The sequence below is a fragment of the Rhododendron vialii genome, chromosome 2a, assembly GCF_030253575.1.
Source record: "Rhododendron vialii isolate Sample 1 chromosome 2a, ASM3025357v1".
NCBI classification, from domain to species: Eukaryota; Viridiplantae; Streptophyta; class Magnoliopsida; order Ericales; family Ericaceae; genus Rhododendron; species Rhododendron vialii.
The window spans coordinates 15,148,194-15,165,780 of record NC_080558.1 but is presented as its reverse complement, the minus strand read 5'-3'; the positions used below and the strand labels follow the sequence as shown (position 1 = coordinate 15,165,780).

General features: G+C 35.9%; 2 protein-coding genes across 2 annotated transcripts; both read right to left on the bottom strand.

Annotated features, from left to right (window-relative positions):
• Positions 1–10,541: 10,541 nt before the first annotated feature.
• Positions 10,542–11,210, bottom strand: LOC131314394 (cysteine proteinase inhibitor 1-like). The gene has a single exon (XM_058342990.1). The coding sequence runs from the start codon at positions 11,106–11,108 to the stop codon at positions 10,743–10,745; it is 366 nt and encodes a 121-aa protein (XP_058198973.1). The 5' UTR covers positions 11,109–11,210; the 3' UTR covers positions 10,542–10,742.
• Positions 11,211–13,729: 2,519 nt separating this feature from the next.
• LOC131317202 (uncharacterized) lies at positions 13,730–14,947 on the bottom strand. The gene is made up of 2 exons (XM_058346773.1): positions 14,219–14,947; positions 13,730–14,164 (listed from the first exon to the last, which is right to left on the bottom strand). The coding sequence occupies exons 1-2, from the start codon at positions 14,945–14,947 to the stop codon at positions 13,730–13,732; spliced, it is 1,164 nt and encodes a 387-aa protein (XP_058202756.1).
• Between the last annotated feature and the right edge of the window lie 2,640 nt (positions 14,948–17,587).

Sequence of the window (17,587 nt, the reverse complement as noted above, 5' to 3'; positions counted from 1 at the left end):
TGAAAAATCAGGGTTCCCTAAATAATCCCTAAAAAATCCTTACAGTATGAATGTGAATTATTAAGCATAACTATTAGCAATAATGTTCGGATAAATCCAAATTAACTTTTGGTGGCCAAATTAACTTTCGGCGGCCAATCTCAATCTCAACGACTAAAGTTCAGACAAGAAGACAAAGACATGTGTCGATGGGTCCCATGAAGTGAACCCGACATCTTTTATCTTTCATTAGATCTGAATTTAAGTGTAATTTGAATTTCATTTCAAGTTGAAATCCCCTATATAAGGGATGCGTATTTAGTTTAGGAGGTAGGTTTTGGATTTCCCCTAATCTAAAAAATCCTCTATGTTGCTCTCTCCCTCTCTTGTGTCGCTATAGTTATAGCTTTGGCCTTCTTTAATAAAAGGTTAGTTTGTTTAAATAATTCATTTCCTTCTTCTTACGATCCTTACATGTTGGTATGTATGTTTGAGGTGCACACAATCTCTTTGCTAACTATTTTACTTATGGCAAAGCAGTAATGAGTCTAATAACACGCAATGCTTACAATTCTAAGGACCCCATCGGGCTAACTTTTCAATGACTTTTTGGCATCATCTCTTTGGTTAATTTCTCTTAGTGTCTTTTTTTTATTATTGTTTTAGTGAATTTTTGTCTACTATGTATATACTTTTATATTTTTCTGATATTCCTCGTTGGGGGCCTAAGCCTTGTGCCATTAGCTTAGGCCTATGGAGGGCCTTGTGCAGAAAATGTATATGAAACAGAAGGCCTACTAAACATATCTTTCAATGAAACGTTGGATGATTAATGCCATACTTTTCAGAACCCCTGAAATAATAAATTTTTCACAATTGCATAAAGTCGCGTGAAAGTGGTTTTAAAAGTACTGTATGTGATATGCATTGATATCCAGATATTTTTTTTACATAAATTCAAACAGATAAACAATAATTTAACATATGTGTGATTGCTTTATATTTTAACATCATTCCATTTTCTGAATAATTTTGTTTATATATGCCTACCGTCCATCAGCAAAAGTAAAATTTTTGTTCGTTATAGTATTCTAGATTAAATTGAGTGACCCAAGTTTTCATCTTTTCAAAATAATCTAGTTTATATACTTGGACCATAATCAACAAAAGTTATCTCATATAAAAAAAAAAACAAAAACAAAAGTTATCTTGTTAATTATTAGAATTCATTAAATTGAGTGACCCAAGTTCATCAATTCAATCAATCGTATGGCACAATAAAATAAAAAAAAGAAAAACTCAAGCACCGTTTGTTGATTCCTACTTGAGTGTGAGTGTTTTAACCCGTTCTGCTAAAGGTTCTTATTCTTTAGGTACTTATTTTTTGTGTTTACGAGATAGGTCATTTATCACACAATACATCACCTCTAATTCAAAAAAATTCAAATAAGTACTTGCTTGACCAATTCCTAGACCTAAAATAATGGGTTGCCCCAAGCGTAGGGCTGAGACCGATGTAGCACAATACCCGGTAAGACCGGAGTCGAATCCACTAAGGACGGTGAAGTATGTGCTGTGGAACCTCGGGTTGTAGAATTAAAATTAGCTCTTAGGTAGCCACCCCTTGTTGATTGTTTGAGATTAACTAAAACCTAGAAAATTGAATGTGCTTTTTTAGAAAATTAAAAGGAGGTAAAATCGTAGGGTTCATAGCACTTGTAACTAATCCGGATTAACCTGCTCTGTTTGGAGTTCTTCAAAACGTTTAATTTTAGATTGAAAAAGATACCCCGCAAGATGCGAGACCCTATGGTCGCCGTATACCCATGCGCAGCGAAGAATGAGTTTTGGACCCCCATTCTCGCGTTCATATGGGCTCCGACGATGCCCGGGTTCGTCCGCGGGAAGTATTTTCCAATCGAAAATCGTTTAATTTAATAGTTTGATAAAATGAGCAGTGTCCGAATTAGCCACGGTGTGCTAATCACCCCACGACCCTACCTAAACAACTACTCACTAATCATTACGCAAGAAATAGAAGAAACCCTAATTTGATTCATGCTTCTAGTACTGGAGAAAGAAAATAAACGCCTGATCTAAGTTAAACAAGAATCAATGAACAACTTTAATTAAAAACATAAATTAAAATGAATTACCGAAGTGCGAGTAAATAAACAAAGCTTCAAAACTTGAAAGGAAACAAAATACTAAACAATATGTGCCGCGCAGTCCCGTCCGTCCTTTCTCCGTGGGAAGAAGTTCTGTCCGTGGTAAAACAGTGATTTGCTAGACCGCTAAAACAGTGGTTTGCTAAACAATATGTGATTTGTTTCTCTTTGAAATTTTCTAATATTACATCAATATAATTCATACTCAGGCTTAGGCCCCGTTCCAGTTTGACTTCTTTTTACAAAAGTTCTCTTTTCTGTGATGAACAGTACCAAAAAAGAACTTCCGTTCCACTTTCCTTTAAAATGTTGTTCTTTTTCAAAAAGGTTATTATTGTAATGACCATATTACCCCTCCTACGAATTCAAATTCCCCAAACTTTACCCTTGACTTTCTCCCCTCCCTCTTCTATCATTACTGAGAGAATCCCAAACCCTCTCTCTCTCTTCTCCTCCTCCTCCTCCTCCTCTCTCCCCCCCAAAACGGCAGCAGCTCTACAACAAACCCAAATCACATTCCACTCCAGACTACCCCTATCCACTCGAGTAATCACAGCCAAATTCCACACCCACAAAGCCACAGGGGCAGCCCCGTTCAACGGTGGCTTCTCGTCCGCGGTCCGCCATTAGAATCCCCAGGCGGGCTGTTAAAATGGAAGCCAGGGTTGGGTTGCCAACAAAATGGGACGAGGGAGGGCTGCGATGATGTGCTCCCAATTTATGTTGGAGATGATCGGACTGATGAGAAAGGGGACGAGGTAGGGCTGCAGAGATGAGATGAGGAGATTATTGTGTCATAAACTGGAAGCCCTAGGAGATAAAATGGTGCAAGGGCAGTATTGTCATTTCACTCGGGGATTGTGGGGACCAAAGACCAAAACGACGTCGTTTTGGTCAAATATTTTTAAAAATGGGGAAGGCTCAGAGATCTGGAATCAACCTTCTTTTTGGACCAAAAAATAAGAACTTTTTCTAAAACTGGAACGGGGCCTTACTTTCCCAAAATAAAAAACCAATTTGAATTTGTTTTGTTCTTATTCAAAAACAAATTCATGAATGTTAGTTTTGCATCATACTTTTATAGATTATTGGTTTGTCTTGACGCGAAGCTTTGACTTTTTGACCTTTTTCTTAGATATTTCCAAAAAAAGGAAGGTAACTTACTCGACTACCCAGGGAGGAGGTAGAAGGACAGGAGGTGTATGTAGGCTTGACTTCGAAATAGTAAAGCAGACAAACAGCTTATGAAAGGAAATTGATGTTTTAATGAAATATCCCAGGTTTACAGAATCTGGCAGAACAGCTGGGAATAGACTTCCTAGCTAACCCGGGGAAGGGAAAGAAAGAACAGAATACTCCTTACCATCCTTTTCCGAAAGCCGCTTTACTGAACTATGACCGGCCATCATATTAGCAAATAAACGTATTCCTGAGCTTAATGCGCAAAACAATGAGGGATTAGCTCAAGGAGTACTAAAAAAGGGCGCTGGACCTACACAAGGGCTTACGTTTTTCAACTGCATCGTACCGTACTATGGGGGTCCATACCTCCTTTAGATAAAGCCCCCGTGCTCCTAATGTAGAGCTAGTACCGTGCTTAAGCGGGGGTTCGGACATTTGACGATCAAGGATTGATAAAAGTTATATAGTTTTTATTTCTCTCGTCAAGACAAATTGATAATCCATAAGAATTTGACAAAAAATTAACAAACGCAAAAAAAATCTGAACAAAGATAAAAGCAAAGGAAGGCCCAATGGCTTTTTTCGGGGAACTGGCTCAGGCTCCATTTTTTGAAGGAAAAAAAATTTGGTGGGGCCTAAAACCATCGTACCTCCTAATTTAGGTCAAAGTCGGCCTTGGCATTTCTCGATAACACTTCAATTTAAAAAAACAAAGCAAACACAGAAGGAGAAGTCTCAAATGAACCCAAATCCACCCCCCATGCAATTAATCAATTTTAGGGGGCTCTGTAGCCATGCAAACACCCCATTAGACATCGCTATCTATCGAGTACTGTTATGTGTACATATATAATGTACATACCATGTAAGTAGAGATTTTTTGGGGCCCATCTCGAATCACACAAAGATGATTCGAATCGCCTATTATTTTTAAAATAATTTTTTAATGGAGCCCTGTAAAAAACCAGCTCAACCCGATATCGATAATGATTTTTTTTGAATTTGTAGGAGCGAAACTGAGCAGTTAACTAGTTTCGTCCCCACAAATTTAGAAAAAAATCCTTACCGATATCGGGTTGAGCTGATTTCTTATAAGGCTCCATAAAAAAATATTTTTAAAATAATAGACAGTTCGAATTATTTTTGTAGGTCCCGAGGTGGGTCCCACAAACCTCATATGTACCTATAGCTTTATTGCCATCTATGCATGCATAGAGGTTAAAAATCCATGCAAATTATTCAGATATTCTATTTCTACAAAAAAAGCGTTATACAATTTTTTTTAATAATTAAAATTATACATAACACAATTTTTTATACCTTGTTCTCTTTACAATTCAAAGAATTTTTCAAAAAATTCTTCCTACTTCCAACACTTCTCTCTCTCTCTCTCCACTTATTACTCCTATTATATTTTTTTTTAAAAATCAAACACCAATCCAAACATCCACATGCAAGACAACTATTGAAGTGCAATTAATTATAAGAAACTGAATTGCTAAAATTCATTTTAAAGTGAAAGACCATCATTTATTAACCCATTGAATTTGCCAAGTTAGAGCATCACAACAATTAATGTACATGCCCTTTTCGAGTGCACCGGTTCGAATTCTACCGCTAGCAAATAACTCTAGAGACCACTGAAGCTTTTTTATTCGGCCAATAATATCAAGGTATTTTATGATTATTGGAGATACGTGTATGAAAAAGCATTTCCGCTAAGAGCATCAGCAATAGTAATAATCAAAATCAATAATCAAAATGTGTTACGTCAGCATTTGATTATTCATTTAACCCATAATAAAACTTAACAACTTCTACCTCTACATTGGTTATTTTTGCATCTCTAACAAAAAAAAAAAAAACCACAATACACAATGCACATCTGTCCAATCGCAAATAAGTTACAATCACGTACCCGACCACACCAAATCATTCGTCTCGATGAGACGATTTCAATGTGGGATGTTTTTGAGTTATTGAGTTTTGAATTTGGTTATTGGTAAAAGTTGTCAAGTTTGGTTATGGAATGGGTGGAATTTGGTTATTTGCTAAAAGACTTGTAACTTTGCTTATTATAATGTATGAGTGTTTTTTTAGCATTGTTCTTAAATTTGTTTATTCACGCATATTTGCTTATTACAATGGGATGTTGTAAGGAGTCAAATCTGGTGTGGAGCCACTTGTCCAAATTGGCAGCATAAAGATTAGACACAGCAACCAATTTTCTCCACATGCAATAGAGTAGGCAATATGTGCCAAATGCAAAAAGTGGCCTGTGTTATAAAACTAGCGCAAAATAAATAAGATTGCAGAAACTAAATTAAGAAGCGGACACAAATACATAGAAGGATAGTTTCTTAGAGAAACTATCAAGAGCGAAGTAGATCTTTAGGACCTATTATATTATACTCAGTGTTTTTCTTTAATCTTTTTCTGATCTTTGTCTTTTCTTTCTCACTGGTATTCATACTCTACATTTCTCTCCGATTACATTTGCATTTATAGCAAAATGGGGGAGAGGATGATTAATGACAGAGAAAGAGATCCCATAGAATTAACTTTGTTCCCTAACTAACAAACATGTACTACTATTCCACCCATTTTCTTTTAATGTGATCAGCCAACTTACCAAGACTTTTCTTTAATTTGGAGTATATAAAGTATTTTTTGAGTTACTATTTTTTTCCCGACCACGAGAGTAAGTTTGACACCATAAGTGGAGACGAGGGTTTTTGTGGTGTCAAATTTAGAGAGGAGTGGGATCAAAAGAATTTGGCATCTCCCAATTTCGAAGTAAAAAAAAAAACTATAACTTTTAAAATCCCAATTTAAAAAAAAAAAAAGGGTAATATTGGGATGATAAAAACGCGCTATTACACTTCGCATTAATAGTTCAAGGAAAATTTTAAAATCAGCCCAATGGGCTGACAATAGTAAGTGTGTGAATGTGTATTAAAGAGTGTAAAAAGTGCACAAAAATCCATGTTTTCTTTATCCTCTAGTGTGTTTATCGTCAGCTCAGTGGGCTAACTAACAATAGCAAGATCGATAGTTCAAACCTCCTTTCAAGGAGGACTTTTTATCATCTTTCGGACCATTTTATTACTATCATTATTATATTTATAGTACTATTTATTACTGTAGTACTTAAATTTGCTTGTAGTGTACGTTTATTGGGTGGGGGGGGCAATAACCAGAAAACAAGTCGACTTGTTCAAACATACGCACCCACATCAATTAATCCGTAAGACGAGCAATGAACTAGTTGAATCTCGTGACATGGCTCGTAGCACTGTGCTTTGTTTTGTAGATCTTCGCTTGTCGTAGGCGTCCTCATATTTTTAGGCGATAGCATAATTTTTGTATTTTTTGTATTTTGCTGATCAGTACTCTGTGTTTTGTTCCTTAGATCTTTACTGGTCTTCGCTCGTCGCCAACGCTATTTATCTTGTGGTGATAATACAGTTGTACTTTTCTTGTTAACAATAAAGTTTCTCACACTTCAAAAGTAAAACAAAATACCCGGCCTTTACAAATAATCTTAATTATTGTTGTTCTTTTACAAGTTTCGAAAAAAAAAATTTACTCTCTGCATAATTTTCATTAAGCTAGTTCTTTATTTATTTTTCTTCACTCATTACCACTAATTATACTATTTTTCTCAAAACTTTAAACCAAACAAAAGTTTCCAATTCTCATGCTAGTCAACAAACTTTAATTGGACACCGATCTCACACATGTATGAGTAGATATGTAATAATTGTGTATATTTGCTCACTTATTGCTATGTGACAAAAAAAAAAAAAGAAAAAGAAAAAAAGAGAGTATTTTAGCTTGGGACACACCACACGTGATTCTCGATCCAACTTTCGCCGTAACCACAAATTTGGCGGATTTCAAAACTATGTTCGCAAGTTTAACATTTTACAATGTACAGGGCAGTACCTCCAAATCAATAAACTGATTAAAATATTATAGGGTTTCCGCGCCCACAGAAATACTATGTGGTGATTCCGCCACGCCTGCGACGGTTTTTCAAGCTCTCCGACCTCGACAGTAAAAGCTTGTGCAGCTGATTCGGCTCCGATCTTCCGGTCCAGATGTGGCTTTATCGCAATAGAAACAGGCTTTCATCTTTGAATTTCATGATGGATTCCTTGGCCTTTCCACCCTCTTGGGTCCGATGCTCCCATTGTATCTTTTGTTTTGTTTTGTGGTTATTTTTTGTTTTTTGGTTGTACGAGCATGTTTTTTGTTGTACCTTTTCCTTGTTTGTATAAAATATAACTGAATTATCTTGTTTGTTAAAAAAAAAAAAAGTGTTGGACATCAAATAACGGGCCAAGCCAATCAATAATTACTCCTCCCTCCATAATCCATCCCCACAAGTAACCACTCCTATCATTATCAAAACAAAATCCAAGTGTAAACTAAAGAGGAAGAAAACGGATCCGGGACACTACCATGCACATCCTACCAAGCACCTCAAAACGAAAACGACGTCGTTTTGACAAAAAAAGGGCGTCATCAATACTAGGCAAAACTATGTCGTTTTGAGTGGGAAAAATAACACCATTTTTGGACCTAAAAAAGGGCTGCTGTGTTGGTTTTAATTCCTCATTTATTTGGTTGGCATTCCATAACAAGTGTGATTTTTTGTATGGGCCTCATTACGAATTCTAAAAAAATGATTCAAACCACAAGTTATTATTAAAATATTTCCTATGGGTTCCTGAAAAAATAGCTCAATCCGACATCTGTAAGGGTTGTTTTAGAATTCTTAGGGAGTTTAAGAATTTGTAAGGCGCCCTATGAAAGCCTTAGAATCAAAAATTAATTATGACCTTTTAGAATAATATGATTAGAAAAATAAGATCTTCGTACCGGTTCAAACGACTTGAAAATTAGAGTACTAAATTTGTTCACCATATTTTTTAATATATAACCGTCTAAAAAATATGGTGAAAAAATTTAGTGCTCCAATTTTTTAGACTGTTATATATTAAAAAATATGGTGAAAAAATTTAGTGCTCCAATTTTTAATTCGTTTAAACCGGTGCGAAGATTTTATTTTTCTGATGATATTATTCTAAAATGTCATAATTAGTTTTTGGCTCTAGGGCTTTCATATGGAGCCCTACGAATTCTGAAACTCCCTGTGAATTCTGAAACAGCCCTAACTGATATTGAATTGAGTTAATTTTTTTTCAAGAACCCATAAAAATTTATTTTAAGAATAAGTTGTTGTTTGAATCATATTTGTAGGACCTGTAATGAGCCCTATAGAAATAAAAAAAATAAGTATAATGTGTTGAGGCAAACCAAACTAGCAATAAAACCAACACACAGTAGCAGTCCCAGCGTCCCTTTTGCATGATCAAACACTGCCGTTTGCCGCTTGGCAGTGTGCTTGGCAAGGGATGCTTGGTAGCGTCCCTGGATCCGAAGAAAACAGACAGAGAAATATGATCAATATATAGTTAAGACAAACAGGAGGAGGAGGAGGAAGAAATTGGGTACAGTAATAAAAGCTATAAAGTGATTGAACGAAGGAGGAGTCCCGTACGACTGAGGGAACTCCTTTATAGCGTCCCGTGATTGAGTAGGTGTGGGATCCTGGGGTCACACTCCCGTGAAGTCCCGATTCACACTACAATTTGGAGGCAGCTCTTGTCTAGTTTCTTTGCCTCCAGGGTTGGGTCATTTGTGGGTCTTTCCGAAATCCACAACAATAGTCAAAATTATGCTTTTTAGAACTCGTCGAAAATCAAGTTGATCGAATACCATTAGATAGGAATTTGAAATGCATTAAACTTCAGATAATTGTTGTAATCTTTACAATCCTGAAATTTTTATTTTTTTTTTTACAAAATATTTTGCCTGTGCAAGTGTTCAAACAAACACAACACATACGAAAACGTTACCGTATAGTACTTAACACCAAAAAAAAAACCCGTTGCCGTGCACTTTAAACTTAACTTTCAAGTACACCTCTTGCGTAAATACGAAAAAAAAAATGCATAATATACGTCTAAAATACGAGTAACTAAACCCTTTTTTGCTAATCGACAAGTTGTGGATTACAATTTTTTGTCCTCATCCAATTTTTATCGACTTTGTTAGTTTTGCGCCTAACTCTTATGTGTTTTTGGTTCGTGAGAAACTAAAACATAAAAAATTATGGAGTTTTTTTTTCTTTTTACCGGCTAAACTATGCATATTTTTTCTACTTAGTCCCTAAACTATCAATTTGATGATTTCATTCCATCAACTATCATACCGTTACCTACTTAGTCCAATAGATAACGGAAGTTAGGAATTTGGACTGAAATGTCATGTAAGACCTGTTTGGGACCTTATAGAGCAGATACTTGATTATAAGAGCCTTAGAAATAAAAATGATAAAAAAAAAAAAAAAGATCTTTGCATCGATTTAAACAGATTGAAAATTGGACACACATATATATTTTTTAAAAGACTGAGTTCTTTATATAGAATTTAGAGTGTTTTATATTAAAAATATGGTTAAAAATTTAGTGCTCTAATTTTCAATTCGCGTAAACCGGTGTGGAGATCTGAATTTTTATTTCTAGAGCTCTCATAATTAAGTATCTACTCTAAAGGGTCCCAAATAAAAAATAAATTTTTAATTATGATAGCCCTAGAGATAAAAATTAATTATGACTCTTTAGAATAATATGATCAGAAAAATAAAATCTTCGCACCGATCCAAACAGATTAAAAATTCGAGCACTTAATTTTTTAAGAAGGTTTATATACTAAAAAATATGGTTAAAAAATTAAGTACTCTAATTTTTAATCTGTTGAAACTAGTGCGAAGATCTTATTTTTTCTGATCATTTTATCTTAGAGGGTCATAATTAATTTTTATCTCTAAGGCTCTCATAATTAAGTATCTGCTCTATAGGGTCCCAAACAGGTCTTATATGCCATTTTCCGTCCAAATTTTTAACTTCCATTATCTATTGGACTAAGTAGGTAACGGTATGATAGTTGAGGAGATAAAATCGTCAAATTGATAATTTCGAGACTAAAGTAAAAAAAAGTGCATAGTTTGGGGGATAAAAAAGAAAAAACTCAAAATTATAACTTTTACACAAATATTTATAAAATATTCAAAAGACATTGAAAAAGTATTTGTGTAAAAATTATAATTTTTTCTTTTTCGATTCCAATGATATATAAAAATTTGGAGCGAAATTAATAGACGATTTTTTTTAAAATAAAGACAAAATTAATACAACAATTTTTGGTCAGCGAAAACGCGCCTGAGAAAAAGAAACGGAACAAGAAAATCATACTCGAAATATTTTCCCTTCCATTTTACATTACACCGATGTTTACATTACACCGCACGTTACCAAATCCGCCGCGGTCACATTCCCAGTCCTAGACCTTTGTGAACGACGTGAGGCTCTTATAATGCTCCCAAGGCCTTACGTAAACAACCGCCTCGTACTTTCCAGCGACGCCGCCGTCTTTAGCGGCGATGATTAGCCGGTAATTCATGCCGGCAACCACCTGGTACTCGCCCCGAACCACGCTGCGGAACTTCAACGTCGAGTCGGCCTTCTTGTTGTGCTCGGCGACGGCAAACTGCGCTGTCTCTATCACCTCAGGCGCCGAAACGTTCTCGATCGGCTGCCAACCGCCAAGGGGCGTAGACGCCTGGTTGCCGCCAAGCGCGGCGGCGGAGAGGAGGAAGGGAGAGAGGAGAGAGAGGAGGAGGATGAGAGATTGAGATTTGAGAGTCATAGTTAGGATTGGATTGGATTGTGTGAGGCGTTTTTTGGGGAAGGTCGGAAGACTGTCGGTTTGAATTTAAAGGCGGAGGAGATTCGTGTCAGGAAATGGGCTTGTTTGTTGTGGGAATTACGGTGGTACCGGTAACGATAAGAGTCAGAAGACTGAAATTACGATTTTAACCGTTTGGTTACCCAGAAAATTGTGAAGCCCCTACCTTCGGAAAATTATTCGATACTCTCGATGTATATTCTTTCCTCTTATATAACATGTGAGGCTCATGCCGAACTCATATTTTATGTGAGAGGAGGGATTATACATACGGAGTATCGGAAGTACGAAAGATTCTCGCAAAACAGTATAATTTTTTTACAAGATTATCTATGAAGAGAACACACACAGAAATTAATTTTTATCCTTTAATTTGCTTCACTTTACCTTTCTTGAGAAAATATTTCTCAAACAATATTTCCGAAGACTTAACGGAGGGGAGAGCATTTTTCAATTGTTAAGTCGATGTGAGAAATTTTTTAATGCAATGATTATTTGTAACGCTTCTCTCGCATGGGTGAACCCACACATATATGGGCTCATATCGTGGGGAAGGCTAACAGTGGGGGATAGGCTCCTTGAAAAGCCTTCCAGGGGCGGAAGAGATGGAACTTTTTTTTTTTTTTTTGTAAGGAAGAGATAGAATGTTAAGCAATAAGATGGGATTGTGATAGGGTCAAAGCACAAATACTCAAAACTGGGTTCTATTCTTTTATTTATTTATTATTAATTATCCAAGAAGAGCGAAATGGCTTTGTTTGGTTGTGAGTTTAGTTTAGTTTCGTTTTGGTAATGGGTGAAGAGAGAAATATAATAATAATTGAGGAGAGGGGTAATGATTGGAGAGAGACAGAGAGAGATGAGAAAGTAATAATTGAAGAAATTGGCTAATGATTGGAGAAAAAAATAGGATAACGATTGAAAACTAAACTAAAATTAAAAATAAAAATGGCAACCGAACACTACCCACACACTTTTGTTACTGTAGAGTGTGTGTGTGTATATAAGGCCCCGTTTCAAAACATCTTCTTAAAAAATAAGTACTTATTTCACATTTTCAAACTCAAAAATAATGTATATGAAAAATAATTTTTCAATTTTTTTTGCATTGTATTAAAGATCTCAATGAGATCTATCAAACAAGATCCATATTCATAGGAAAATAATTTACGTAAGCACATGATTTTTGAGCTTGAAATTGCCTTTTTAAAAAATAAGTACTTATTTTCCTTTCTGGAACGGAGCCTAAACATCCTTGACACACATTTTAAATTTCAAATGGAGATGCTCTGAGGGTTGGTGTTGGGTCAGATTGGCGGGTCTTAAACAAACCGTTGGGTATTTTAAAAAACAAACAGATAGTTGGAAATTGGAATATTAAGGCTCCGTTCCAGTACTCAATATAAGTACTTATTTTTTAAGAAGGCAATTTCAAGCTAAAAAATAATATGTTTACACAAATAATTTTTCTATCAATATGGATCTTGTTTGATAGATCTCATCGAGATTTTTTATACGGTGCAAAAAAAATCAAAAAATTATTTTTTATTACATTATTTTTAAGTTTGAAAATATGAAATATGTATTTATTTTTTAAAAAAATATTCTGAAACGGAGCCTAAAAGTGTCGTACGAAGATGTGAATACTAGATGAGAGGTGTTAATCACACCCCCCCCGGTATCAGGGGGGTGTCTGACGCGGGCCCACAATTTTCCCTATTTACTCCCGTGAATTCCACCTCCGCATTTTCTCTCTCACGCCTCAGTCTCTCTCTCTCTCTCTCTTTTTTGTTATAAATTTTTAAAAGTTAATAACTTTTGTTTCACGTAATTTTTTTAAATAAATTTTATATTTTTAAAATGTACTCAATGAAACCTATCAAACGAGCCTAATATTGATTATGAAATAATGTAAAACGGAAAAACTATATTTCTGTGGTAGTTTAAACTGTCTAAATATGTTGAAAAATTAGGTGTTTTAAATTTCAATCCGTTTAAATCGGTGGAAATATTTTAATTTTCTGATCATTTTATCCTAAATGGCCATAATTAAATTTTGACTCTAGGGCTCTCAATGAATAGCCCTAAGAGATATTTGATTCTACAAGTTCAAAAATTTATTATGACAATTGAAAGTAAAATGATAAAAAAATTAAGACCTTTCCACCGATTCAACCGGATTGAAATCGGAACACTAAAATAATTTTAAATAAATAAAAAACAAAAAAGATACAAAGTATAATTATTAGTATTAATTAAATAAAGAAAAAATAACAGAAAAAAAGTTTGGATATTTTTAGACCGTTTGTAGTTTTAAACCAACGGACAACTTTGAACCGATGCTTAATTTTTTTAACTTTTTAGAAAGAATTTCAAAATATAGTAAAAAAATTAAGTGTTTCAAATTTCATTCACTTTGAACCAGTGGAAATATATATGTTGAAGTAAATTATGTATATTGAATCAACATAAATTTACTTTATATTTTTCTGAATAGACAATAATGCAAACCGAAATCAAACTTCATTTAATTACAATTGAGTATATAGAATCAATACATGAACATAAATAAATACACAAATTTAGTCAATATTTTCACCAAATTGTGGTCGTCGTCCCGGCGGATCTATCTGCATTACTTCGTACCACAATTGGAGGCGTGCTTCATAAGGATGAGCCCATCCGTGTGCTTCATTTGATGCATTTGCCCTCCACCATATGATGATGGGTGGTACAGGATAATGACGGTATAAGAAAACTTGCACGAAGTGATTGTCATTAATACGACCAATAGCTATATGTGTGCGCGTTGCGAATGGAACTGGATGGGAGCTCAACGGCAAGTGAGTGAAACAACTTGAAGCAATCATATCGAATGTATGCAGTACAACGTCGTACGTTGATGCTATGACAAGTCCCAATGATATAGAATCCATCCAATGATCCTCTGGTGTCGATGACCGGAAGCAATGAAGTCTTCGTAGCACATGGGATACATAATTACGTTCTGGATAAAGCTGATCGTACAGGACCCGATTTTGTTCAATCTATTGGATAAGGTCATGTCGTACTTGAGCCCATTGATCTTCAGAACCATAAAGTTGCACAACTAACGCCCTGAAGCCACAATAACTGTCGAGTCGAACGTCAACACAGTGGAAAATATAACGCTGATACTGTTGAGGAAATTTCTCAACGAGGTGATCCATCCCATTGCTCCTTCGCAATGTTGGAATACATGAGGCCCGAGATTCTGAAGTGGATACTGTGAAAGAAGGTATGTGACCTCTATTCTGCTCATCTCTGCCTGTAGGTCGACCCCTGTGTTCTGTGTTATATGCTGGGGGTCGAACTGTGCAACGAGATGGATCCGCCATATCGAGAAACCTATCCATCATAGACTCTCGACTGTCGGAATCCATTTCATTTAATCTTTCAATAAGCTGAGTTGTCCTGTCGGATCGTGTTCCCTCGTCAGTATGCCTCTGGGCGTGCATGGACAACTTACTCCAGTGAGGGTGGATAGAGCTTAGCGGAATTGGTCTATCCACAGAACGGTAAAGTGCAATATCGTGAAAGCATGGCAATCCGTGTGTCCTTTTGATCTTACAAACGCAAAGGCCGGCTTCGTTATCAGTGCGTTGTGCCTGATTATGGATCAAGTTCATTGCCTGTAATGAAATGCGACCTCTGATTTCACTATAAATGCCTTCATGTAGATGTATGTGTCGTGGAATGTTGAGAGATTTTTGGAACGACCCTTGAATATCCCCGAACTGACTGGTCAACATCTGGCTCATGGTTATGAAAACCTTTAACAACCTTCAAACTCCACATGTCCCTCAAAACTTTCAGCTGGTTCATGGTTATGAAAACCTTTAACAACCTTCAAACTGCACATGACACTGTCTGGAGGTTGTGGTACATCTCGCAGCTTAAACGGGCAATCACATTTTTTAGTTCCAGTATTCCTTTGCATTGAATGCCCTTCCTGTGTGGCGGTTTGTACAATCCCCCCCTTTCACAAATAAGAATGCACTTCGGCATCTTGTTGCCCTTTATACTAGCAGATTTACTTATGACAATTACAAAACCATTTTTCTTACAAACTCTTCGCGCCCAATCTACCATGACAGCTCTATTTTCAAATATCTATAACAAAAAAAAATGAATATGTATAAGCACAATGTAATATCCCGTATATTAAAAAAATTGATTCTTGCATGTAGGCTTTAGGTGGCAAATAAGTGGGACTCCGAGTCCCTGTAGCGCTGCCAAAGGGTTGCAAGCTGCAATGCCCTAAAATGGCACCGTCCTATGCAAGTCCCATTTATGAAGGGGGGCCCTAAAACAATCTTGAAGCAATCACCTGGCAATCACATGCAAACAATCTTGAAGTAATCACCTGCAAGGAACGTTGAAGCAATCACCTGCAACTTAAGTTGCAGAACCATTTATCTGAACTTTTTTTTTTTTGCTTTATTTAATTAATAATATCTATACTCTGTATTTTTTTTCTTTTTTATTTATTTAAAATTATTTAAATGTTTCGATTTTCAATTCGGTTGAATCGGTGGAAAGATCTTTTTTTTTTATTTTATTTTATCTTCAATGGTCATAATAAATTTTTGGCCTCGCAAAATCAAATATATCTTAGGGCTAATCAACGAGAGCCCTAGAGTTAAAATTTAATTATTGCTATTTAGAATAAAATGATAAGGAAACTAAAATCTTTCCACCGGTTCAAACGAATTGAAATTTGGAACACTTAATTTTTTAAACCTTTTTAAATAGTTTATATATTAAAAATATAGTTAAAAAATTAAGTGTTCCAAATTTCAATCTGTTTGAACCGGTGAAGAGATTTTAGTTTCCTTATCATTTTATCCTAAATGGCCATAATTAAATTTTGACTCTAGGGCTCTCATTGATTAGCCCTAAGAGATATTTGATTCTACGAGATCAAAAATTTATTATGACCATTAAAGATAAAATGATTAAAAAAAAAGATCTTTTCACCGATTTAACCGGATTGAAAATCAGAACACTAAAATATTTTTAAGTAAATAAAAAAGAAAAAAGATACAGATTATAAACATTATTAATTTAAAAAAAAATAGAAATTGGGTCCGGATATTTTTGGGCCATTTTCGGTTTTTGGTTTAAGGGGTGGTGGGGTCGGGGGTAAAATGGGTAAACAGTAACCCGTGTCGGGGGGGGGGGGGGGGGGCCGAGTCGTAATTCACATACTAGATATAATACAAAAAGTCGCGCTTGCTGTAGGCACCTTCTTTTCCCTTCTTTTACCCAGGCGGCAGATTTAACTCCAACCCTCCTTTTAATTCTATTGCTTAGTTTTGATATAGGATTTTTCATGCCACAAAAGGGGTTATACACAATTACCAAAAAGAAAAGAAAAGAGAGATTATACATGTCAAAATAGAGTGAGTCTACTGGAATGCGATTAGTTGTTCAGGGGGAAAATGGCGGCCAATGACGTGTTTTGATAATTAATACCCGTCAAAGATATTTTTAGCATTAATAAATGTTCTTATTGACGAGTTTTAATTATCAAAACACGTCCTGGGCCGTCATTTTCCCTTGTTCAGGACATCATGACGGTAATAATTTCATAGATTATTTCAATTGTAGGTCAGACTCGTACATGAATTCATGATCGTGACAAAAAAAAATTCAAACATATGAACTGTGGGTGGAGGCCTTCTACTCTCTTGTTAGCGCCTTTAGGGCCTGTTTGGATGGGGTATTGTAAAGGGGTGTTGTGGTATACCCCTTTTAACACTTGGGCCCTACCGTAATACCCCGTTTGGGAATCAAAAGGGAAGGGGGTATACTCTTCACCCGGCGTTCCACTGCACCACCTAATACCGCCTGAGGGGGTGTTGGCGATGGGCTCCCTTCGACCAGTCGCTGCGTAATCCCCCCAAATCTCCCTCTTTTTCGGACGAATCTACCCCTTCTAATCCCCCTTTCCCACCCCGAGTACCCATTTTCCTGTCACAATTCTTCGCCGCACTTGTTCTTCGAAGAGACGAGGGTTTGTGGCGATTTGGGTGCCTTTCGATTTGAGTTCGATTCTTCGCCGCACAGTGAGGTATGGGTTTGATTTGATTGTAGTTTTTCTGTTCCTACTCTTCTCGTAGTCTCTCTGTTGGTATTTCGATTCAGTCAGGTTTACGTTCGATTTTATGCATTTGGGTTTCGACTGGTATAATGGGATGCATGGGTTTTGGATTTTGTTCAGGTTTTGTAGGTTGAAGGTTAGGTTTGATTTTGGGCGCTAGGGTTTCGACTGGTTGGATGCATGAGTTTTGGATTTGTTTCAGATTTTGTAGGTTGAAGATTATGAAACCCAAACCTGAGATCTTGTTTTTTTGGTTACTTTTACACAGAAAAAAAAACTACATTGCCTCCTTTTT